The sequence below is a fragment of the Aspergillus pseudodeflectus genome (genome assembly GCF_044049435.1).
Source record: "Aspergillus pseudodeflectus strain CBS 756.74 chromosome Unknown BJX68scaffold_21, whole genome shotgun sequence".
Classification (NCBI taxonomy): Eukaryota; Fungi; Ascomycota; class Eurotiomycetes; order Eurotiales; family Aspergillaceae; genus Aspergillus; species Aspergillus pseudodeflectus.
This window is the reverse complement of record NW_027263797.1, coordinates 93,544-113,989: the sequence shown is the minus strand read 5'-3', so window position 1 is coordinate 113,989 and position 20,446 is coordinate 93,544. Positions and strand designations below refer to the sequence as shown.

Genomic DNA, 20,446 nt, shown 5'->3' with positions numbered 1-20,446 from the left:
CCGCATTCAGCCTTACACTCCGTACAGTATATTGCACCTTATCACGTTCATGCCAAAAATGAGAGCCGAATATACAGCTTCCTACAGAGGAAAAGATGATAGAAAAATCGTAGACTTCATTAACCAAAACATGCCAATCTAACCAAGTTTCGCATTCGAAAAGTCCATCTCTGTGTAAAAACACCTCCATCAGCACAAACCCCGCCAAACCAAGGGCGAAGGAAGAAGAGAAATACATACCAGGATGCTCCGCCTGAAACTTCTTCAAGATATCCATCTTCCGCTGCTCATCGCTCGTCGGCCCACCCATCTCCTTCTGCCGCTGGTCATACATCATCTTCTCGACCATCGCCCGGGTCTCGCCGTCCAAATCACTCAGTTTCGAGTTCTCCGGCGTAATCTTGCTAACGTCGATCTTGGGCGCGCTTGTTACAACATGCGCCCACCATTCTACCTGATTCACTTTGTCCAGGTGCACAGAGACCTCCTTGCCGGGGGGATGCGACGTCGTCTCGAGCGTCCATGAGGACTCGTCGACTTTGATCGGGTGCGCTAGGTCGCCCTACACGGATTTCCAGTCTTGTAAGTCTCTTTTCTCGTCTTTTCCTCTTGACTTGCCTAAGCAGCAACTATGACAGGTTAAGTAAGGGAAGATGTGCCCGCGGCGTACCTCAATAAAAGCCTCCTGCCCCCGAATCGCAACCTTGATCTTCGTCTTCGTAAGAACAACATCCAGATCGCGACCCTTGATGTTTCCCGGTACAGGGATCGTAACGTCAACATCGCGGATCGTCTGTGTCCATTTGTAGGGGAGGTTCGCCTGCTCGGCGTCTTCGGCAGCCTTGCGGGCTTTTTCTTCGGTCTCGCGCACGGCGATGTCGGCGGGGTTTGGGTCTGCTTCTGTGGAGGACATTTTTGCTTTTGTGTATAATTTGAGGGCGGAACTTCGTATTAAATGAGCAAGTAGATAGAGGAGAAGGAAAGGTCAATGATTATGGGGGAAAAAAAAGAGCTTTGGAGCGGAGAGGCGGGGCGGTCGTTGATCTTTAGCTTAGTAGCTGTGCAGCTTAAGCTGTGGGAAGAAGCTTCTGAGAGGTTCCATTGTTTGGCAACTTTTGAGCTGAATGCATCATGATCTTGTATCACAGTGGGCTGAGATTTGTTAAAACGCTGGACTCGAGAATGCAATGTGAAAATATAGTAACTTTGTTTGTTTTTGTCTTGTGCCACATTGTCTGGCCTGGATGTGCAGTGCGGGCTTACTCAAACAATATGTAGACGACATACAGCTATCTACCGCTACTAACATGAAATGGGACACGCAGAAAAATGAGACGAAGTGCGCCGATAGATGCCTTGCAAAGACCAGACAGATACAGGAAAAAGTAAATGGAGGTGGAATATACAAGCAGAATCATGCCATGCCATCTCCAGCTCCGACCATCCCACCACACATACCCGAAACCCCTGCCGAAAGAATACTAAATGACTCGAGAAAGCGACGTAGAGAAGAGAAGAAATTCGCCGACCGACCGACCGACGCCAGGTATCTTATGTAAAGTTCAAACATTCGACGCTTGATGAAAGCAGGTAGGCACATAGTGACATAACGGGATACGTTGCAAGAATCACTCGTTCCCGCCGAGGAGATTATGGATGAGGTAGCCTCTCGTTGACATCGTTCTGCTGGGCCGAGGCAGAGGGCTGAGGCGTCTGAGACTGAGGCTCGGGCTCAAGCTCGGCGGCTTCCTCAAGATGAGTCGCGTTTGGACTAGACTGTTCAACGGTGTCGAAAAACTGCCCTGCAAACTCTGCAACTTCATTAGCGAACTTTGTCTCGAGCATCCGTTGCAACATCTGCAGGTCCCGGTTCATCTTCTCCTCGTGTAGCGCTCTTTCTTCCACCGCACGGCGGCAGGTTCCGTCCCGATCACGCAGCTTTGCGCAGTTCGGGCAGAGGTAGTTCATTTCGCAGTATGAGCATTTGCAGGGCGGATGTGCAGTCACGCATTCCTGGCAGACGTAGACGGAGCAGCTAAAGCATTTGCGGAGGACGGTGGCGCAGCGTTCTCGTTGGTCTCCAATCTCACGATATGTGGGACAAAAGAACGATTGGCAGCCTTGCCACTTTGCGACCTGGTGTTCAAGAGGCGAGTCTGAGTAGAAAGATGGGGAGCGGGAGCGAGATTGGTTGGAATTTGACACTGAGATACTGCGCGAGCGACGGCGCGGAGGGTGAGATGGGCCGGCGCTAGGGCTTCCGAGGGGATGAGCGTCGCCATGATCTTCAGTGAAACTGCTCGTTGTGGAGTCAATCAGTCTGTGGGTTCTATACGGAAGATCAAAGCCAGAAGCTGCCGCATTTTGATAGGCCGCTGAGGATGTATCGTCGGCCTCGCCTGCTATAGCCGATCGTGCGGCCGCGGCTGCAACGACTTGGTTCTGAATCGCCAGCTTCTCCAGGTTGAGGTCGCGATACCCGCAAATCCGTAGACGGAGTCCACGCAAATCATGCTCAATGCAAAGCGGCTTGGAGCAGCGCTTGCAGTGTACCTTCCACTGAGGCGTGTCGTAGCAGTCTTTGCACAGATTCCGAGGACACGCAGAAGGCTGGCGGTCAGGTGGACCCAGCAACCATTTCATCATGGCAATATGCCCGGTTTCAAGGGTGTAGTCTGGCTTCCGAGGGTCGCCATAGGCATACTTGGGAAACGATTTGCTCCACTCTTGGGCCGAGTATTCGAGATCTTCCCATCCTTGGCCACGTGGAAGAGGTGCGGCACGAACTTGGTCAACATCGCGATTAGGTGTACCAATGCTAATGCCACCGCCACCAGAGAATATGGGCTCGATGCAGCACCAGTGAAAGCTCAGCGCGGGGTAGGTAGGGGTATTGGGCGGCAGCACTGCGGTATCATCCTGGATGTCTTCGGCTGTAGGATCATGCATCAAACAGGGAGAGGTGGCTGCACCCGGAGCCCACCAGAAGGGCCCTGCTGATTCTCCCGTTACCGAGGACTTGGGTGGTGGAGAGTGGAGATAAGGTCGTTCGTAGGCGCAGCTAGCGCAGAGTGTCTTTCGGCACCCGACGCAATGCATGAGGATACTGCATTGTTCACACCTCTCACCAATCTCTTCGCAGCAACTGTCGCAGCGGATATTCTCAACAAACCGACGGTGGCTTTGACGCAAATGCGCCGGCGTTGACTTGCCCTCCCCCAAATCTCTCTTCTCCCCGGTTCCAAGTGCTTCGCCGTAACACCCAGTTTCATCATGCTCCCACAATTTACCATCTTTCTGCACAGGACGAGTACTAGCCGAATCAATCGGTCCAATCCAGTTCTTTGACCTCCAGAGTCGATCAAACACCACCCATACTTCCGGAGAACCCTGTGGGGAGCGCATGGTTACATAGCCTCTTCTTCGGAAACATCTTCCGGCTGGAGTGGAGCACCATGCAGTGTCTGTCCAGATACCAAGTTTATGGCAGAGGTTGACAAGTTCATGAGTCGGTTCCGAGTCCGAATCTTTCCGCGTGAGAGAAGAGGAAAGATACGGCCGTCGACGATGGTGTCGGCATCTGTAGGTGTAAAGACTCTTCAGCGCGAGATGTTTCGTGGCCGGTGAGCTACCGATATTTCGCTCCAAGCTGACATCGTATTGCAACCCGTACATCATCAGATAGGGGATGATATGGTATTTCAGAGAGACATTCTTGCATCCGCGAACAGAGAGATGTTCCAGCGTTTCCCGCCGCGAGTGCAGAACGGTAGATATGAGAAATTGTCCAGAGACAGCCGTGTTATCCAGCTCCAGGCTCTTCAAACACGGGCTGAACGGTACCACCACATTCATCAACAGCTGATCGAGAGCATATGGTCGAGACTGTCGCGGTACCCTAGGTTCTGTCGTCCCCGGTAGAATGATCCGCAGCGGCGACGGGGTGCCAGAGGGGTATAGCAAGCGGAATGATAAATGTTTCCATGCTGTTGGGTATGAGCGGAGGAAGGATCGTAGGTGACGGGAGGTGTGGGATAGTTTGAGTATGGCATCGGTCGGCGTCTGCAGTAACAGAGATTCGAGGATCGGGACATGCGTGGTAAAGAGGCGTTCAAAAGTCGATAGAGGTGGTTCCGATAGCTCGAACGAGTCCTGGTCTGCCGTCAATTCGTCCAGCTCCTGTTGACGCTCGTTGTCGTCCTCTCTGATTCTCCCCTCCACTGTCTCCTCACGCTCCCGGCTCTCCGCACCGGGCGAGCGCGCACCACGAACAAGAGCCATGGCAACAGCAACAACAGCACTTTTCGGTTATTTTCGTTTCGCTCCTTATCTTCTTTGTCGTTTTCTCCGGATATCACGGGATTAATTACAGGGTAACGCGAGATCGCGAACACATGGGAGGTTGCGGGACACACGGCGCATCATAAGGGCGCAGGGAAAAGGGCGGGACGAAGGAAGAGGCGGGGGGTTGTTGACAACCTAGGAGTCGAGTACCATGAAAAAGGAGGCCATCGAAGGGATGGAAAACTCGACACCGGGTCTGCCAGCGATGCAAGAGGCTGAGGGGCGCTTCAGTGACAACTCAGAAGGCTGTTGAATGAGGAACAAAATCCTGGACTTTGCGCAGTGCCCATCATGTGATAGGTGACCTGCGGACGCAGTGGGTGTTGATCGACTTTTCTCTCCTTCTTACAGAGGAACTTATGATGATGATGTGGCAGGCTAAAATGTTTATTAGACTTGTATCTTAGTGGAAACTAATTTAAAGGCATCTATTTGTTGCGAAGGCTCTCATGCTTCTCTAGATGTTAAAGCATCCAGTTCATCAAGTCGCTCTCGTGAGGCATCCCGGATCCAAATCTCAGATGTGAGATAAGAATGAGGCCCTAAATTAGCTCAAAGGGGCCCCAATTTAGTGTCTATCTATTGATTCCCCCACCGTATATCCCCTTGCAATCCCCTTGCGCCCTTCCACAACCAGTGTGCTGTCGTCCGCCCCCTCGCCGTCATATTGAACGCTGTTCGCTGCGCTATTGAAATCGCTCCCCAGGCCCGTCCACGTCCGTTGCGACCGCAGGAATTCCGCTCCAGGCGAGTAAGAGCCGCCGATCATAGCCAAGTCGCCCTTGGCTCGTCGAGCGAGTGCTCGAGCTGCAGACGGCCCATCAGCCGCAGAGATTGCACCGCTGCCGCCTCGCGAGCCAGAACCTCCCTGGGCGGATGCGCGGGAAGCGGATTCCCGCATCGGACGCGTGTGGGAAACGTACCGACCGGTCCGCAAGTCAAACTCGGGTGGTGCAGACTCGGGCTCCGACATTTCGTCCTCCTCGTTCTTTACCTGGTCCCCTGTCGAGGTTGCGCCGTTTGTGTTTTCCTCCTCCTCGCCATCCCCTTGAGACTCCGAAGTTGGTGGTGGCTGGTCAAGCACGCTCTGGAAATCACTCTGCCAGGCGCCCGTCCAGATCCGCTCGTCGTCCCCCTTAAGTGCAAACTCCAGCTCAAACGGAGTGATGACCGGTTTCCAGAAATCCTTGCTGTCCACCAGAGAACTCTCCCAACAGCCAATAACCACCCAGCCACCGATCTCACTGAAGTTGGCTACCTTGGCAGCGTTAAGCTTGCCAACCACAAACAGGTAACTCTTCTTGCCTGCCGCTGCGATCTTCTCTTTGACGTGCTCCACGATATGGAGGTAGTTCTTTACGCTAAGCGTGTTTACCAAAATTCCAAAAATAGGCACTGTACTCAGCCGTGTCAAGATCGCGTAGCGGCGCCGTAACAACGCCGAAGTTGAGGCGGGTAGAGGCTTGACGTCCGCGCCAGCCGGCCCGTCAGTGGGATAGATGTGAATTGCCGCGACACGGGACGCCAGCGTAAGGAGTAGCGCAGTTGGCGGCTCGGAGATGTGGAAAAGCTGCCAGTCGGACAGCGACGCTGGAGTCTCCTTCACCGAGTCTGGTACGGTGCGGTTAGGAATGACAGACGACGGATCGTGTACCAATTCTGTGGAGAACAGGTTGGTGTACCCTTCTGCAACCAGGCGAGAATATACTTCGGCGACATGCTCTGAGTAGGCGACATCCGCGGCGAGGATCACCTTTGCACTCGGTTCGTAAGTTTCCTTGAACGCCTTGACGAGTGGATCAAGAGGCAAAGACTTGCGAGTGAAGACATAGATCACTGGAAGTCTGGCAGTCGGCGACAAACATGACCGTCCGTAGTGCACAACAACGTCCGCATCTACATGCTCCGCAGCGACTTCATCAACACAGCACGTCCCGTAGGAAGTATCAGCGAGGATATAAAGTTTCGGCGCCACTTCAGCATCCCGGACTTCAAGCCGGGACACCGAATCCGCTAAACCGTCTCCCCCTGTCCTATCGCCATTAATCTCATCTTTGTGACCCGAAGCGCCGCTATCCTCAACAACATCCCGCGCCTCCAAGCCCCGACTCAGTAGCTGGAACACCCGCGGAGCATCGGGGAGCATTTCATCTGGAAATTGTAGAGCGATCCGCTTGTACCGCGCCTGGCGGATTTCTTTTAGCGTGCGTTCGATGTCATAGGTGATGGCGAGTTCCTCTTCCGAGAGGGCGCGGTTAGTGTCCGGTACGACGGGCTCGGTGGCTTCGAGGATGCGGTCGTCTGGAGTGGATAAAACAGGGGCGGCTTCTAGCTCTGCCATTTGGACCGTAGAACCCGTACTTTGGGCGGGACTCCTTCGAAGCGTTCGTGAGGAGGGGTATGTTGTGGGATAAATTTTTTTTCGTGGGCGAAATGCAATCTCCCCACCTCACCCCGCCATCCGCAGGCCAATAAATGAGGGGCTATTTTGAAGCGTCCGACGGGGATTTTGAATGCGAGGGCCAATAATGATGGGAAATCAAGGTTGAAATTTATAGTTTTTATATACACTACAGATTAGCTTTCGCCGGCTCACCGGCCCATACTCGCCGAATCAACTCGCGAATCGGTTCCCGCTGGATCTCTCTTGGATTCCAGTAAGGGTTGCCAACAGCGATATCAGCCGCCTTGTCGATATCCTCCTCCTTCATACCAAAGTCCTTGACACCACGCTTGACCTTCAATTTCTCGAGCAAGACGTTTAATCCGTGGATTGCATCTCCGTTGCTCTCCGGGAGCACTTCCGCCAGCTTCTTCATCGCCTCCGGGATATTGGGCGCGTTGTATGAGATTGCGTGCGGCAAGACAGCCGTGTGAGTTTCCGCATGGGGAAGATTGAAGCTGCCGCCAAGGGTATGGCAGAGCTTGTGGTGAATAGACATGCCCACGCTTCCGAGGCAGGTTCCGCAAAGCCATGCGCCGTACAGTGCTAGCGAGCGCGCGGATTGTGAGGAGGGATTCTCGACGATGTCGGGGAGTGCGGAGGCCAGCGCGCGCGTACCCTCGAGGGCCATCAGGTTGATGACGGGGTTGGTGTTGCGGGCGTAGAGTGCCTCGACTGAATGGACAAACCCGTTAGCAGCCAATCCAACCAAAGCAGAGGGAAGACAACGCACCCGCGTGAGCAATCGCATTCACACCGCTCGTCGCGCTCATAGCAGACGGCAGGGTCATGGTAAGGTCAACATCGTAGATGACAGTCCCAGGGAGAATCTTCGGATCGGAGCGAGTCTTCTTCAATCCATCGGCAGTCTCGCCCAGGATCGGAGTCATCTCACTGCCAGCGTACGTAGTCGGGATGCAGATGTGGTAGAGACCAGTGCGGATACTGATCGCCTTTCCCAGCCCAATAGTGCTTCCACCACCGATTGAAACAACCAGATCAGCGTTCTGCGCCTTCGCATACTCGACAGCCTTATCCGTGATGTGGGTAGGAGTGTGCATAGTAGCTTCTGTGAAGATACCAGCGACATGGCCCCCTAGGACTTCCTTGACGCGCTCGGCATGGCTGACTTGCTGTGGTGTAGACAGGATCAAGGGAGCCTTCTTGTCCAGACGGGCGATCTCGTCGGGGAGTTTCTGGAGAGTGCCGCTGCCGAAGACGACTCGGCCGGGGTTCGCGTTGTACTCGAAGGCGTCCATTGCGGGGTAATTTGGACGAGTTCTGAAAGACTACTAGAAGAGGGGAGAGGGCGGGTGGAGGAGGGGAGCCGCTAATTGATATAGAAATGTCGAAGCTTGAGCATCATAAATAATCCATCCTCCCCACACCCCACCGGGAGCTTTGGAACGTCATGAAGCTGGAATGTTCATCCATGAGATTCGGCAAATCCTTTGCCGTGGGTCTCGGGGGGTCTCGGGGGGTCTTGGGGGGTTGCGGGGCAGTCTTAGTACTGGCGGATAAGCCATATCCGTAATTCCGTCAAGCGTTCAGTCACGAAGGAATAACCAATCAATCCTATTCGCTTGATTGTCATGATCTGTCCAGGGCCCTCCTCTCAAAAGCTAGTGAAGATTCCGTTCAGAGAGTTGGTCGACTGTTGTCGCTTGTGAGTACATACAACATATACTACTCCTGTCGTGGAGCGATCGTCGCGCCGGAAATCCCCCACCCGCGATATCAGAGTCGCGGTCCTGGGGGCGGAATATTTCCAGCATTCAAGTTGAAAACATTTCAAGTTGCTCTATTTTTTTGCATCAACAGGGTATCGCTCAATGCACAGCCCAATCAATCCAGATCAGCAAACGCCATCACCTCCCGCTCCTTGCCCCGGTCCTTGCCCTTCTGCTTCTTGCGTTTCCTCTGCGAATTATCGCTCTGAGGCTTGCGGTTCTCGTTATCTGAATCGTCATCGTCACTGTCATCGCTAGCCCCGTACATGCGCTTGTCGCCGGAAAACTCCCCATAACTTCCTATTGACTCGGCCGTCTCGTGCCATACCTTGACCACCTGACCACCACCACTAACCATGCGTCCCTCGACGTCGAAGCCTAGCCCAATCACGCCCTCAGTCTCATCGTGCATAAGCTCCGAGACGACCTTGTTCGGGCCCATCTTGACAAACTTCACGCGCCCACTCCCGAGACCAACGGCAATCATTTTACCCTTGCCCAGCTCGTCAGGGACAACAGTAAGGGTCTCCAGGGACTCCACACCACCCTCCCCGCGTTCAACATAGATGCGCTCATCTTGGTCATCCCACGCACCACGCTCCCAGAGGGTCAGGACACCATTTGTACCACCAACAACGACCTTCTCACCACGGCTTGTACCGCCAGACGACAAACCGCCAATGAATGTAGAGCTGATCAGCTCCTCTTCCTGGTTCTCACTGCGCACGAGCACTCCCCGTCGGAGATCCGTCACTGCCAGCGTTGTTCCACCCGTAGTCACCCATTGCTTGCTAAACCCGGAGGTACTCGTATCGGACGGCGGAAGCGGCGTGAGGGAGGAGATATAGTCATCGTGAGGGCGATGCGTTTGCTCAGGACGAGCCGTGACTTTTGAGTACGGGACGCGCAGATCATAGAGATGTAGTCTACTCGAGTCCGTAGCGAGGAGGAGGGTCTGAGGCGAAAGCGCATGAACAACAGTTGGCGCGTCATCAAGCCTATAAGTAAATTCCATCAGCACCAGAACAATTGGCCACAAACTACCATCTCAATTGCTCGAGGCAACAAACGTGTGAGCTAGTCAAAGAAACTCACCCTTTCTTCGTTGCCGGAATCATAATCTTATTGACCACCTTGCCCGTCTCCGCGCTCGCAGCCTTGACAATGCCATCCGTGCCCGCCGAGTATAACACCTCCCCATCGACCCCAAACGTCAGTGTCCGACAGCTTCCCTTATGCCTCCTCGTTTGCCAAACCGTGTCTATGTGTCCGCGCCCATTACTCCTTGCCGATGAGGCCACCGATGTCTTGGACGCCGATTCGTCATTGTCGCTGTCCTCCTCGCCCTCGCCCTCTTCGCTGGGGAGCCGGAATGTCTGGACGTGCCCGGTTGATAACCCGACGGAGATTACGGGCTCGGAGGGGTGGATTGCCTGGGCGAAGAGGTCCGCGGGGAGCGGGAGGGTGCAGACTGTGTCGAACATTGCGCCCTTTCGTGTTAGAAAGTGTTCTGAGAAATTGGCTAGAGTTCAATGGGCGAGAGCCTTGCGGAAGACTCGAGAGCTTCGGAGCTCAATTTATTTCCTGAGTGGGGCGGGCCGAGGATGATCCGCGATCTGATTGGGTCAAGCGTTGTTCTGTGAATGTTCCCCGGTTTTCATGCGCTTGGATTCTTCAGAAAATTGTTAGCGAGAAAAGTTATACCTCACTGGGCTGGCACCTTTCAGTTAGTTTTGGAGAGATTTTCTGCATATTGGCAAACTCGATTTTGTATGATTGAACTAAGTACAGGACAAAAAGAGGAAAATGTCACGAAGGGAAAAAAGCCAGTGGAGGGGTACCTCGACATGGTAATGGGCATATATAGACAAGAAGGAAATAGAAAAAGCGGCAAGCACTCCTCGAAAGGATCTATATCCACTATATACAGGTTTTGTGGGAGCGATTTGTATCACCTGGACCTAATGCTTGTGGTTGGCATGGTTGGCAATAAGCAACAAATGACCAGTGAAAAATTTGAGAACAAGGTTAACTCGCTTAGAAGCGGCGAGCAGCAGTGCCAGCAGAGTCAAAGGTTGAGCCAATGGGGCCGAACTTGATGTTGGAGAAAGTAACGCTGGCATCGGGAGACTCGGACTCGACAACATCTGGGTCACCAGCGCCGTGCTCGCAGGTACCGCGGGCAATACCAGGCTCGCTTGGGTCAGCGTCAACGGGGAAAGAGCTGTCGAGCCACATCATGCTGGCGTAGTGGTCATCCCAGATACTGAGAATAAGAACCATGGCGGACATGGCATCACCCATCTTGCTGAGGCCGCCGTGCTGCGTAAAGATGTCCTCGTCACCGAAGGCGGCCTTCTGGGCAGTGCAGAATTCAGAAGTGATCGAGTTGCCCTCAACGCCGTCAATGTTGGAGGCAGAGTTGGCGATGACCACACCATCCTGGACGTAGAAGCGCTTGATCTCGGAGAGGGCACCGCCATCGCCGAGGAACTGGGTCACGACTGTCACGGGGGAGGCAGTGTCGACGATGCCGCCAGGACCGTAGAAGCTAGTGTTGCCCATGCGGTAGGAGTTGAAGTCGCAGCCATCAGGGTCACAAGTACCGCCATAGCGGTCATCGGAGTAAGTGCCACCACAGGCATCGCCCTCGCACATGGTTTGCTCAATGTCATCACAAGGGTGAGGGGTGTAAGCGGTTGAAATGCTGTTGGCCTCCCAGATGTCCAGTTCCGGGCAGCAGGTACCAAGGTTACCAACACCCGAGTTCGGGTCACTCTCGGATCCAGACCAGCCGTCAACATTGCCCTATCAAGCGTTAGTAACTGTTTTCCGTTGCATGAGTGCCATAAAAATATGCATACCAATCCGTTGATGAACTTGATGTCACGAGGACATTGAGAGTCACAGTAACCTGTTCCATACTTGGCACCAGCCGAGTTACCCTCGTACTTGCTCAAGCCACCATCAGCGTCCATGGAGGTGAAGTACAGGGCGCCGTTCAAGCCACATGGGAGGTTAGAGACATCGACGTCAAAGGTGAATTCGTTGCCAATGAGGTCGAAAGTCTGATAGGTCTCATCATCCTCCATAAGGTAGACACGAGAGCCAACGTTTGCTCCAGTGACAAACTTGAGGGTAAGCGCATCACCAGAGGCTGTGATACCGTAGGTTCCCTCATAGTCAGCACCGTCGACCGCACAGTTTGTAGCGCAAGACTCGGGGTCCGGGCAGAGGGTTGAATCCCACTGTCATTCGGCTTAGTTGGTTCGACACAGCGGAGGCTAAAGACTTACCGTGTTGCCAGTGTAGCAGTTGGTGGAACCCTCAACAGAGTGAGTCCAGCGCCAGTTCGAGTCAAGCACCACGGATCCTGAGACTTCAGTACACGTGCCACTTGCTTCGCACCTTTGCCAGGTCAACGCAGGGTGAACTTCTTCCTGCAGGGTACCTGCCTGCTGGGCCCGAGCCGCTGACCAAAGGGTGGAGAAGAGAAGAGCGCGTTGATACATTTTGTTCGAGATGGTGAACTTGTTTTTGCTGGTTTGGGATGGTGGTCTGTCCGGCAGAGTTGAAGATCAGACCTGAGGACGGGGCACACAACTTCCTTTATACCTTGCTGTCACAGACTAGGCCACTATTCAAGTCGCGTGCATATCCATTTTGGGAGGATTCCATGCAACCTCCGTATCATCATAGCGGTGGTACGGACCGCGGTGCCGTTATGTTCACTGTTTCAGAGAGATAGCATAGCAAGGCTGCTTCAGGAGGCCGGGAAAAACTCCATACTGCGTACGCAGCTGTTCAAATCCCGTCGGGTAAGGAGAGAAGTGAGATCCGGCTCCATCGAAGATGTGGAGTATTGTCTATCACAGAATGTAATTGGTCTGGGTCACATCCAATATCATGAATTGACGGAGAGAGCTCCGAGCGAAATCCGTCAAGCGGAGGATGGCATGGGGAAAGCAGTTTGTCGATCTCATCCGAGTATGTGGTTGAATCTTGCAGGGGTAGTTGGAGGCTGTCACTCGCCCCCAGTTCCTCTCTATAGCGAGTCTAAAAAGACGAGAAACTAGACGAGCAATATGTTCAATACCAGATCCAGCTGCCTATCCTCCATGCCTACAACATTATGGGAGCCTTCAACTGCCTTCAGTAGGAATCACGGTCAAACCCGACAAAGCGCGCGTGCAGCCATTCAGGAACGCCTCAGTAGTCAACCAGAATGAGCGCGCTAATATGTAGACTGCCGCTGTGGCGCTGTCGGCTGTAACTGATTGAGCTTCAATATAGACCTCTGGTTGATATTATTGTATCCACTTCGTGCAGCCGGCGCATATGCGAAGCCAGAATTTCTCCGGAGACACCGTATTGAGCCCGAAGGAGACTGTCCGTGAGGAAGCGGGGGTGGGGATCCTTGACCATTCCGGGGGAGACAGAGAAACTCGCCTGCAGGCGACGTCAGATGTCAAGCCCCAGCATAAGGTGTGGCAGATGTGGCGTGGATTGGGCGTCCGCCAACTCTGAAGCGTCGACTGTTTTGATGGAGATTAATTAATTGTCCAGGATTTCAGGATTCCAGGGGCACTTCTTCACCCTGCCGATCTCCGGGGTGCGGGGTTGGAATCCCATCAATTGCAGCCTGTTCTCAAGGCTTCGAAGGAAATTATGGATGGTCAGAGGAAAGACGGCGTTTCGCGTGTCGCTTTTCTTCTCTTTTGGTTTCAAGTGTGGTCCGCAGACACAAGTCTCACGGGGCAATTCCTCCCAACAAGCATATCGACAGCGCATTTGGCATTTCCTTGACCTCGAACAAGAATATTGGCATGCGTGGTGGTTTCGGCAGCATCGGCCTTGTGGCGGGGGTAGATAGCCAAGTACTGCTCCGGAGTAGGGTTCGTACAGGGATCAAGCTCAACAGGGGAACGATTCTTGAAGCCACTCAGAAACTCAGAAGAGCAGGACGTAAAGTGATGTCGGCTGCGATGAGGGGAGTGCTGGTGGCTGCACATACCCCGGCCTTGCCGATCATTTCCTCATGTACTTCTGTACAATGTCCGGCCGCTCCCAGCACCGTGATGAATTCTTGCTCTCGACACGGCGCTTCAAACTCGTATCGAATTTCTTCCTGATTTAGCCGGAATCATGCCACGACACTCTTCCAATTCAAAACATCCTTCAAACTCCAACACGGAGGTAACGTCCGCTTTTCATGGAGACAAAAGAGGTTGCGAATGCCTTGGACGAAGCCAACATTTTTAAGTCACGGTTACTAAGAGGCGCCATTCCCCGCAAAACATGGGTCCGATCATAACCAGGCTTCTGCGGCCTTAGGCCTGGAGACTTGGAGAAACAACTGCGCCCATGAATAATTCAGGAAGTATTACTCTAGAGTCTCGAAGGTGGTCAGACAAACAACCACTGCTCATGGTCACCTGACCAAAAAATGTACTAACTTTGGACGGTTAGCGCAAGAATGAGCCTCGGCTGCCTTACCTTCAAGGCAGCCTCTGGCTTATCTGTGATGTGCCGAAGACACGCGCACCCGTCCCCCATTTTGTCATTCCTTCTCTCACTCCTTCCTCAACCTTCCGCTGTTGGTGACTCTTACCTGGACAAGCAACTTTTCGTGCCTTCGCACATCAAACGTGTACCCAGGTCATTCCAATTGTCCAGGAAGGAAGTAGCAACGGAGCCAGTTTTTGACGGGCACGCTATTAGCCTGAAATCACAGCCATGGCTCACTGGTACAGCCAGACCGTCGAGGCCCTCTCGGCGTCTCTAACAAATCATCCCACTCAACTTACACTGCTAGCGACAGCAGGGGTATCCCTTAGCGTAGGCCTTTTTCTACGTGCTATTCTGTCCGACGAACCCCGAGAAGGCGGAGTCTATCATTCACCGCTAGCTTCTGTGCGGTCAGCCCCAAGCGACAAGGACCACCCTCTGCCACTTGACGCACTTCCAGGGGCAAGAGATGTACAGACTCCCTACGGCTCAATGCGCGTCTACGAATGGGGTCCAGAGGAAGGCCGCAAGGTTTTGCTTGTGCATGGCATTACCACCCCGTGCATTTCACTGGGTGGACTCGCCCATGCCTTAGTGGATCAGGGCTGTCGAGTGATGTTGTTCGATCTGTAGGTCCCATATAGCTCCGCTGATTTTATGCGCTCCTATATTGTAGGGCTTGCTAATGAGCGCTTCTGCTAGATTTGGAAGAGGTTATTCTGATTGTCCTCCGGATCTTCCTCAGGATGACCGTCTATTTGCGACTCAGATCTTCATGGCTTTGAGCTCTTCTCCGATTTCATGGACAGGGGCCGGGTCTGGCAAATTCTGCCTCGTCGGTTACTCCCTTGGTGGCGGTATAGCTGCAGCTTTCGCATCGTTCTTTCCACAGCTCTTGTCGGCTCTCATCCTTCTTGCGCCAGCGGGTTTGATACGAGACTCGCATATCAGCTTCAGCACCCGACTTCTTTATTCAGGCGGCCTACCAACTCGGGTGTTGAAATTCCTGTCTGGCAGACGTTTGCGTGCAGGTCCCCTTTCTACTCCCAAAGTACCGCAAAGCTCTAAAAAGCTCCATGCCAGCGATGTGGCTGCCGAGGAGCTACCTTCGGCAGTGGGAGCTGAAGCTCAAAGACTATCCCGCTCGCACCCCCATGTCACTGTCCCCAATGCGGTTCAGTGGCAGGTGAACGCACATACTGGGTTCGTTCACGCCTTTGTTTCCAGTATGCGGTATGGTCCAATTCTAGCTCAACGGCAACGCGCAGCCTGGGAGCGCCTAGGAGTATACCTATCCGAGCAGCAAAAGATTTCCCCAGAGCAGCAAGAATCGAAAGGCCTTTCTAGTGACAAGGTTGTCATCATGTGCGGCAAGACTGACCCTATTATCATTCATCATGAACTGCTCGATGATGCTACTGCTGCCCTCGGAAGCGGCGTTGCATTCAGGTACTTTTCTGCTGGTCACGAGTTTCCCAGCACCAAATACAACGAGGTTTCCCAAATTATTGTTGAAACATTGTCTTAGAATGCATTGATTTGCTTATTTCTATATATACACTCTTTGTTTCCCATTGCCTTTTTGAATCCTTCTTTTCCTTCCTTTTAGACCCATAACATGCACCCTTGCAAACACCTTTGAAATCTCAGACCCTAATTGCATCTTCACAATGCTTTCGCCGATAGACCATGTACATAGGAGATTTTTCGTCCTTATAGAATTGCTGAAGTCCTTTACCCGCTGCGCTTTGTGCTTTATCTTCGAAGTCAAATTGGCGTCGTCAGTTCTTCAATAGCTCGTCTGATGCATCCAACTGGCTTGATAGTTGGTTCATGTGGTCTGAACGGTCTCCCATGCCTGCATGAGCATAGTACGGTGAGTCCGACGAGGACGACTGAGAGTAGCGGTCGACGCCACTCTCATCCGGGACGTTGTTGAGGTTGCCTTCACTGAGGTTGTTGTCGGTTCCGTTGGTCATTCTGAAATACTTGTTAGTGCCTGCATGTTGATGTAAGAATTGGGGAAACGTACTGAGATCCGTCTTGGCCGTTGGAAGACATTGTGATTGATGATTCAGTGACTGATGTATAGGTTGTATCGAATCGGCCGGTGTGGCAATAGAGAGATGTTGTTCAGAGAGACAGAGAGGCTTTGTCCTGATGGATGTTGGTGATGGGCTTCTTGGGTGCTGGTGAGTATCTCTCTCCCCTCGAAGGATCCTCTGCCTTATATACGTGAGGAGCGTGGTTATGATCCTGGTGCCCAGACTGATGATCGAATCTAGAAACCGTGTCACAAGGAGAAGTGGACCTTTGAGCAACAACACAGATCTTGCTGCCCCATACAAGAACGGAAGGGCTCAAGGACGAAAAGAAAGATGAGGTAAAAATAAAACAGGTAAATTAGCACACCAGAATAAGAAAGGAATGGAGCAACGAAGACTATGAATGACGCCGCAAGATAGGGATCTTCAGTTGCACTGCGATTCTGGGCAGGTACTCAGGTGTCTCTTTACCTCCCAACGTCTTTGAAAAGCGATTTTTGATTCTTCAACCGGATTTTTCCCTGGAAAACAGACTTCGATCGAGATCAGGTGGCCCCAGGAAGAACCGTCCACTGCGAAGATTGGACTTGAATTTTGGTTACCGCGCGAATCTTGGGAACGGCGGTAGGTTCATTCGGTAATAATTAGCCCCCATCTGGCAGGGCTATAAGGTTCGACAGACAGGCCCCTAGTCCGCAAAGAGTGTGAAGTCTGTCGCGGTTGGGGGGACTAGAAAGCCTAGCAATGAGACGAAGAAGCCCTGGCTGGCTCTCTTGACGAATGACAAGTCCGGAATGGACGTTCTGGGGAACCCTTGATGGCGCATGTCGGGCGCGTGAGCCGAGAGCCACCAGATCCATTCTCTCGGTATACACTTTGGGGAGTCATTGGGCCAATAGATTGCAGGACAGCTGGACCTGCCTGGGAAAGTGCTTGGAGTGCGCGGCACTTGCTAGCCAACAATGAACGGTCATGGGATATGCTACCACTACTTCGAACACCTCCTTGGCAGGCACAGTGGCTGAAACTTCGGGCATTCGCGTAAGGTGAAGGGGGACAATGTCTCAAGTCTAGACTCACACGAGCCGCAATTCGCACGCAATATGTCATCGGCATTGGGGGTCATCCTGTTGGACCGTTTGATTGCGCGAGCACAACCTTTTTGCCCAAGGGAGTAAGGATCAGGGCTACCACCGTTTTTCCAGATCGGCCGAGTACTAAATCGATGTGGCATAGCGGATGAACGTGGACGATCTCCCTCAAATTCGACCTTCACAAGGGTTCTTGCACTGCCCGACCACTAATCTGGGTGATGGAGAGATGACGAACATTCGTCAGTAGTGCCTCCCACGCTCTTGTGGTCTTGTGGATCGTGGTGTCGTTCGATTATTACCAGTCTCTACCCAAATCTGGTATTATTCCCCTACTCAGAGCAACAGAGGTCGATGCAGTTTGTCTATTCGCCTAGATTCGGGAGAAAAAAAGGGCAATATTGCATGAGCATTGATACCTTCTAACTCTCCAGTCTTCAGAGCAAGGTTTTTGATCGAGGATACCGCCATTGCCGGACCTAAAATGCGCTCTGTTTGCGCTGTAACTTGCGCTGTCAACCTTGATCCATCTCTGTATAGCAACGTGTTTGAAGGAGAGAAAGTGATGCAGGTTCCTGCTCAGAGCGGCAGGTGGTCCTGCCAACATTTTTTTTGCTTTTCCCCTCTCAATTGCTTTTTCCACTCGAATTTTTCTCCTCCCCACGATAACCCCTCCGATAAATTCGTATTTCTATTAGGATTGATTATTACACTTGCCTTTCTCTCTTGCCCAGAACCGACGACGGATAGTTTGCCCGGTCAACATCGGCTCTCCACTTCTTTCTTCACCGTCTCTTCACCCTGAACTGGTGGGAGCAAACGCCTGCTTCGCAGCGGAGAAGCGCAGTCGCTGACAAGTCGATCGGCTCGCTTCGTTCCTGCTTGCCGGATGAAGAACAAGCCTCATTCTCTCCCCTGTGTCAGAGCCCCTGCAGCTGCCAAATGAACCATCATCTTGTCTAACACGACGTGGGTCTCGCTTGGGCCGCAAAGCAAGGGGAAATGAGAAATGCCTTCTTTACAAAAGCAATTATGCTCGCTAGAGCTGGGCACTATTCTACGCTTACGAGATGTCACAAAATTACGTTCTGCCCTGCTGCGCCCCAAGCTCGCGGTCGTAGGCTGGCCACTCAGCAATAGCCAGTGACGACTTGCCTACGGAGTAACCCCGCGGGGGTGATCAAGCTTCCTACCAGTTCCATCAGGTCCCAGAGAGTCGGGTTCTCGACCTCGAAGTCGCACCTCGAGTCGGGGACAGCCGTTATTGTGACTCCCATTCTTGTGCAATGTGAAAAGGGGCCCAGGCACTGTCAGGTTGCCTGCCCGCCAATTTGGGCTATTTTCGATAAATCCGCGGAGATGCTCCTAGTCTGATTTTACTCCGCGCAACAAGTGCGCGTGCTCCTTCACCACCATTCGGAGTGAATTGGATTGGTCAAATAACTCTGAACTGCCAAGTGGTTCTGTTTCAACTTCACGAAGAGCTCGATCTCCTCGGCTGTCCAACAATATCGTCGTCCTCCAAGCTGGGCGCTGAGCGCGCAGGGCCAGGTTGACCCAGCAGAGTAAGCTCGCTTTGCTACTTGGCTCATGTCAATCACTGTCAAGTCTTGTGAAGCTGCGAGGAACACTTGGCATGTTTTCCGCAGCTAGCCAGATCAGTTGATCACCGTTTCACCATCACATCTAGGGCTACGCCTAGTTCGAGCTTGGATTGACAAACTTTTATTCATGTCATCATAAAGTACCCATACGCACGGATCCCTTGCTCGGCCGGGTAGGTAACGGCGCTGCATTCAGCTGTTATTTTTGAACGCCAAGCATGCCGTTCGTTCGCTTGGCTAGAGGTTCAGTGCGTGGCCCTGTCCAGAACAGGGCCAGAGAGGAACTTTGCCGATTTCGCTACCAAGTTTCACATAAGTACTTACTACCTGATCATCGGGATCAGCAGAGGCAAGGGCATCTGGTACTTCTCCCGTCCGCTCCTTGAATCCACTGTGACTTGTGACATCACTCTGGCTCTTGGCCTTCTGCAGCGGTAGTACTTACGCCGCGGGAAGGGGGAAGCACCGGGCCAGCCGACCCCAGTATTCCGTACCTTGCTGATCCTCCCTTGAATTGACTCGGGTAATGCAGAGCTATCCGTGCGCGCAAGCCACAGCAGAGCTGAAACACGCGATGTCCACGCCTCCTGCCAGAAGTCAGCACGAGGAGACACCGACGCCGACTCCTTGCTTCAGTCTCACCGTTCCGGAAGCTGCGGGAAAGCGCACGCCTGTATCGACTGAAGGATTTGTACGACACATGGCCGACAATGTCTCACAAAACACAGTGCTGTTTGAATTTCTTTTCGCGCAAGACTGGTTCTCAAAACCCCAGTGTGTTCGAACTTGGCCTAGGCAGCGACGGCGCACATGTCAAATGAGGTCATTCATCGGCCCTTCAACAACGACCTTACTCTTACTGTCATTCAGGTACTGCCACAGTCAATCATGGTCAAGCTGACTCGAGCTGGACGCTCAATCTTCCACAAGTTGTCCAGTCACATTTCCCTCACGCAGTGGCTTACGGACGGACAACATCCCATCTCCAAACATGGGTTTGAGCATAATTTGTCGGGGAGCTCATGCATGCGTACCCACTAGTACATGTCCATTTGCTCAACGGCTTGATAAGTCTGTTTATCATCCGTGGACAAATGACGGTACTGCAATGACGCCCTTCAGACTGGAATCCAGTTTGCTGTCACGCTCCTAGTTGAAGAACAGAGTAGTTCACCCAGATGGAGAAGCTTGCATTCAATGACGTTAACCGTCAAGCCACGTGTCGCCCTCGCGCATACCAAAGGAAATATGGAACAGATCATGCAGGCTTCAGTTCAGCGACGGGCGGCACAGAAGGTTTTACCCTTATGCAACCCCAGACCCGCCGTTGCCGCCGTGTCGGCAGTTCTGAGAAGACCCCTTGCTTGAGACGTTGTTTGTGTCTCACAGGGCGGTATTTGCGGCTGATTTCGGGTTTCCCAGCAGTCAACCCGGTTATCAGATATACCAAATACGCCGGCAATTGTCTCTTCGTCGAGCGGAAGTCAACTTTTTCTGTATTTCATAAAGAAAGACATGGGCTGTAGACATTCAGGGCCTCTGTTCTGAAATGCATGTCAGGGCGCGTGACAAATTACCAGAGAGGTCAGCACTGGCACAGCGATCGCCTCTTGGTTCTATCCTTGTTGAGTATTTCAGTCCTCCGTGGCTTTCGTCTCGTGCTTTCCTCGAGGATCCGGGC

At 52.8% G+C, this 20,446-nt stretch overlaps 8 protein-coding genes across 8 annotated transcripts; 2 read left to right on the top strand and 6 right to left on the bottom strand.

Moving 5' to 3' along the window:
- Positions 1-25: 25 nt before the first annotated feature.
- BJX68DRAFT_237152 (NudC domain-containing protein) lies at positions 26-1,200 on the bottom strand. The gene is made up of 3 exons (XM_071040138.1): positions 671-1,200; positions 241-562; positions 26-170 (listed from the first exon to the last, which is right to left on the bottom strand). The coding sequence occupies exons 1-3, from the start codon at positions 911-913 to the stop codon at positions 139-141; spliced, it is 597 nt and encodes a 198-aa protein (XP_070899065.1). The 5' UTR covers positions 914-1,200; the 3' UTR covers positions 26-138.
- Positions 1,201-1,604: 404 nt separating this feature from the next.
- On the bottom strand, positions 1,605-4,693 carry BJX68DRAFT_92057 (uncharacterized protein). The gene has a single exon (XM_071050014.1). It carries the CDS (start codon positions 4,279-4,281, stop codon positions 1,651-1,653), a length of 2,631 nt encoding a protein of 876 aa, XP_070899064.1. The 5' UTR covers positions 4,282-4,693; the 3' UTR covers positions 1,605-1,650.
- Positions 4,694-4,912: 219 nt separating this feature from the next.
- On the bottom strand, positions 4,913-8,046 carry BJX68DRAFT_255242 (uncharacterized protein; the record flags this gene model as incomplete). Its single annotated transcript, XM_071043011.1, has 3 exons — positions 4,913-6,678; positions 6,941-7,462; positions 7,521-8,046. The coding sequence occupies 3 exons, from the start codon at positions 8,044-8,046 to the stop codon at positions 4,913-4,915; spliced, it is 2,814 nt and encodes a 937-aa protein (XP_070899063.1).
- A 330-nt stretch (positions 8,047-8,376) lies between these two features.
- BJX68DRAFT_92042 (WD40 repeat domain-containing protein) lies at positions 8,377-10,050 on the bottom strand. Its single transcript, XM_071050013.1, has 2 exons — positions 9,613-10,050; positions 8,377-9,515 (listed from the first exon to the last, which is right to left on the bottom strand). The coding sequence occupies exons 1-2, from the start codon at positions 9,999-10,001 to the stop codon at positions 8,633-8,635; spliced, it is 1,272 nt and encodes a 423-aa protein (XP_070899062.1). The 5' UTR covers positions 10,002-10,050; the 3' UTR covers positions 8,377-8,632.
- A 254-nt stretch (positions 10,051-10,304) lies between these two features.
- On the bottom strand, positions 10,305-12,206 carry BJX68DRAFT_237146 (glycoside hydrolase family 7 protein). The gene is made up of 3 exons (XM_071040137.1): positions 11,814-12,206; positions 11,382-11,765; positions 10,305-11,325 (listed from the first exon to the last, which is right to left on the bottom strand). The coding sequence occupies exons 1-3, from the start codon at positions 12,027-12,029 to the stop codon at positions 10,555-10,557; spliced, it is 1,371 nt and encodes a 456-aa protein (XP_070899061.1). The 5' UTR covers positions 12,030-12,206; the 3' UTR covers positions 10,305-10,554.
- Positions 12,207-12,238: 32 nt separating this feature from the next.
- BJX68DRAFT_237145 (uncharacterized protein) lies at positions 12,239-13,891 on the top strand. Its single transcript, XM_071040136.1, has one exon. The coding sequence runs from the start codon at positions 13,344-13,346 to the stop codon at positions 13,647-13,649; it is 306 nt and encodes a 101-aa protein (XP_070899060.1). The 5' UTR covers positions 12,239-13,343; the 3' UTR covers positions 13,650-13,891.
- Positions 13,892-14,061: 170 nt separating this feature from the next.
- On the top strand, positions 14,062-15,680 carry BJX68DRAFT_92028 (alpha/beta hydrolase). Its single transcript, XM_071050012.1, has 2 exons — positions 14,062-14,654; positions 14,728-15,680. Exons 1-2 carry the CDS (start codon positions 14,254-14,256, stop codon positions 15,551-15,553), a joined length of 1,227 nt encoding a protein of 408 aa, XP_070899059.1. The 5' UTR covers positions 14,062-14,253; the 3' UTR covers positions 15,554-15,680.
- A 126-nt stretch (positions 15,681-15,806) lies between these two features.
- On the bottom strand, positions 15,807-16,086 carry BJX68DRAFT_266770 (uncharacterized protein; the record flags this gene model as incomplete). The annotated part of the gene is made up of 2 exons (XM_071045610.1): positions 15,807-16,005; positions 16,058-16,086. The coding sequence occupies 2 exons, from the start codon at positions 16,084-16,086 to the stop codon at positions 15,807-15,809; spliced, it is 228 nt and encodes a 75-aa protein (XP_070899058.1).
- Between the last annotated feature and the right edge of the window lie 4,360 nt (positions 16,087-20,446).

Bases quoted from the DNA above. Each gene is read 5' to 3' on its own strand.
- BJX68DRAFT_92042 (XM_071050013.1), bottom strand. From the start codon at position 10,001: ATGTTCGACACAGTCTGCACCCTCCCGCTCCCCGCGGACCTCTTCGCC. The intron at 9,516-9,612 runs GTGAGTTTCTTT...ATTTACTTATAG, and splicing joins ATTCCGGCAACGAAGAAAGG to GCTTGATGACGCGCCAACTG.
- BJX68DRAFT_237146 (XM_071040137.1), bottom strand. From the start codon at position 12,029: ATGTATCAACGCGCTCTTCTCTTCTCCACCCTTTGGTCAGCGGCTCGG. The intron at 11,766-11,813 runs GTAAGTCTTTAG...GCCGAATGACAG, and splicing joins ACTGCTACACTGGCAACACG to TGGGATTCAACCCTCTGCCC. The intron at 11,326-11,381 runs GTATGCATATTT...AACGCTTGATAG, and splicing joins TCAAGTTCATCAACGGATTG to GGCAATGTTGACGGCTGGTC.
- BJX68DRAFT_92028 (XM_071050012.1), top strand. From the start codon at position 14,254: ATGGCTCACTGGTACAGCCAGACCGTCGAGGCCCTCTCGGCGTCTCTA. The intron at 14,655-14,727 runs GTAGGTCCCATA...CGCTTCTGCTAG, and splicing joins CGAGTGATGTTGTTCGATCT to ATTTGGAAGAGGTTATTCTG.
- BJX68DRAFT_237152 (XM_071040138.1), bottom strand. From the start codon at position 913: ATGTCCTCCACAGAAGCAGACCCAAACCCCGCCGACATCGCCGTGCGC. The intron at 563-670 runs GTACGCCGCGGG...AAATCCGTGTAG, and splicing joins GGCAGGAGGCTTTTATTGAG to GGCGACCTAGCGCACCCGAT. The intron at 171-240 runs GTATGTATTTCT...GTTTTTACACAG, and splicing joins GTTTCAGGCGGAGCATCCTG to AGATGGACTTTTCGAATGCG.
- BJX68DRAFT_237145 (XM_071040136.1), top strand. From the start codon at position 13,344: ATGCGTGGTGGTTTCGGCAGCATCGGCCTTGTGGCGGGGGTAGATAGC.
- BJX68DRAFT_92057 (XM_071050014.1), bottom strand. From the start codon at position 4,281: ATGGCTCTTGTTCGTGGTGCGCGCTCGCCCGGTGCGGAGAGCCGGGAG.